Source organism: Lentinula edodes, assembly GCF_021015755.1.
Source record: "Lentinula edodes strain Le(Bin) 0899 ss11 chromosome Unknown C8R40scaffold_83, whole genome shotgun sequence".
In the NCBI taxonomy this organism is placed as follows: Eukaryota; Fungi; Basidiomycota; class Agaricomycetes; order Agaricales; family Omphalotaceae; genus Lentinula; species Lentinula edodes.
This window is the reverse complement of record NW_025764389.1, coordinates 1-1414: the sequence shown is the minus strand read 5'-3', so window position 1 is coordinate 1414 and position 1414 is coordinate 1. Positions and strand designations below refer to the sequence as shown.

The 1414-nt window shown below is 47.3% G+C and overlaps 1 protein-coding gene across 1 annotated transcript; it reads right to left on the bottom strand.

The window, feature by feature from the left end:
• Nucleotides 1-236: 236 nt before the first annotated feature.
• On the bottom strand, nt 237-542 carry C8R40DRAFT_1007399 (uncharacterized protein; the record flags this gene model as incomplete). The annotated part of the gene is made up of 2 exons (XM_046222815.1): nt 237-275; nt 345-542. Coding segments are annotated over 2 exons (237 nt in total), but the record flags the coding sequence as incomplete, so codon positions are not given.
• Nucleotides 543-1414: the final 872 nt, after the last annotated feature.

Here is a 1414-nt window from a genome sequence, read left to right as displayed (position 1 = left end):
GGCACCGATGGTGAACTCAGAAGAAACCTGAGAAAGTAACGTAGTAACAAAAATCGTGATGGGAAAAAAAAATCTCTAACGATGTCACGGTGACTCACAAAAGTGACAGTCCCAATATGGGGAAAAAAGTCGTTGAATAAGGAAGGTGAAAAGCGAAAAAGGAAGGTGAGGTAAGACTTTCTCACGCTGAAACCGCCATAGGACGAATCCTTCATTTCATTTTGGACTCGTAATGCCATCTCGTACAACATTGCGCCAAGACTCAACCAGTCTGTCTCTAAGCCGTAGACTTCATCCTCATTGGTTAATACAGGGTCCTGGCTATCCTCGACTTCCAAAGTGACCAGAGCCTGCTCATGGGCTTTGAGAATTTTGGGAGAGATATAATCACAAGTTCCGCAAGGAACTAAACAGTATTGCTTTGGTACAAGCTGACTACCGTCTTGAGAAGGAGGTAACACGGGAGCGGCAGTGCCAAAATCGATCAAAAGAATGTGAGTAGTTTGTGTTATTACGAAGTTGTGTGGTTTAACATCTCTGAAAGTTTATTTAAGAATGAAGACACGGCTGAGTGCAATAAAGCACACCGATGGACAAAACCCTGGCTATGACACCAGTGTACTGCACTGACGATCTGTGGTGTCCACCACCTGAGATCAGTACTCTACAAAGCTCCCTCCAGAATTGAGACACAAATAGGGAGCCCCAGTCTGAAGTTATGTCGGAGGGCATCCCATGTTTTGAGAAGACGTGTGTTATGAATAGATTGGCAAAGTCCTCCGCATTATCCGTCATATGGCAAGGAATGTATATGGCCTGTTTGGTGAGTCGGCAGACTACTACAAGAATGGTGTCGTATTTCTCTGGACCTGCTGTGACTGGAAGCTGGGTGATGTGGTCTAGGGAGATTGAGGACCAAGATCGTTGACCAATTGGTAGTGGTCGGAGGTTCCCGTAAGGTTTGGAGCGACTGGCTTTGGCTCTTAGACACAGGTGGCAGCTCCGTACATAGTAGCTCACATCTTTGGACAGCCCCTTCCAGAAAAACAGCTGATTTACGAGCTTCTTGGTGCATTTCTCCCCCGGGTGTCCCCTCAACTTATGGCCATGGTATGACTGTAGAACCTCCCTTCGTAGAGGTCCAACGTCTGGAACATATATACGACCTCCCCTCTTTAGCAGTCCGTTCCCCCAAACAAGAGATTCCTCCTCGTTGCGGGCAATCCTCTTCAGTGCTTCAATCATAGCCGTGTCCTTTGAAGCTTCCCTTACTCGATTTACTAGGAGGTCTTCATTCATGAGGATGGTAGCGTTCAGACGTTCTGGAGGTATGAGTACCCTTTTCCTCCCCGCTAAGACCTGATCCCTCAAAGCTCCCTTCTTTGGGTACACATCTGATCTCCGGGTGAGCGCG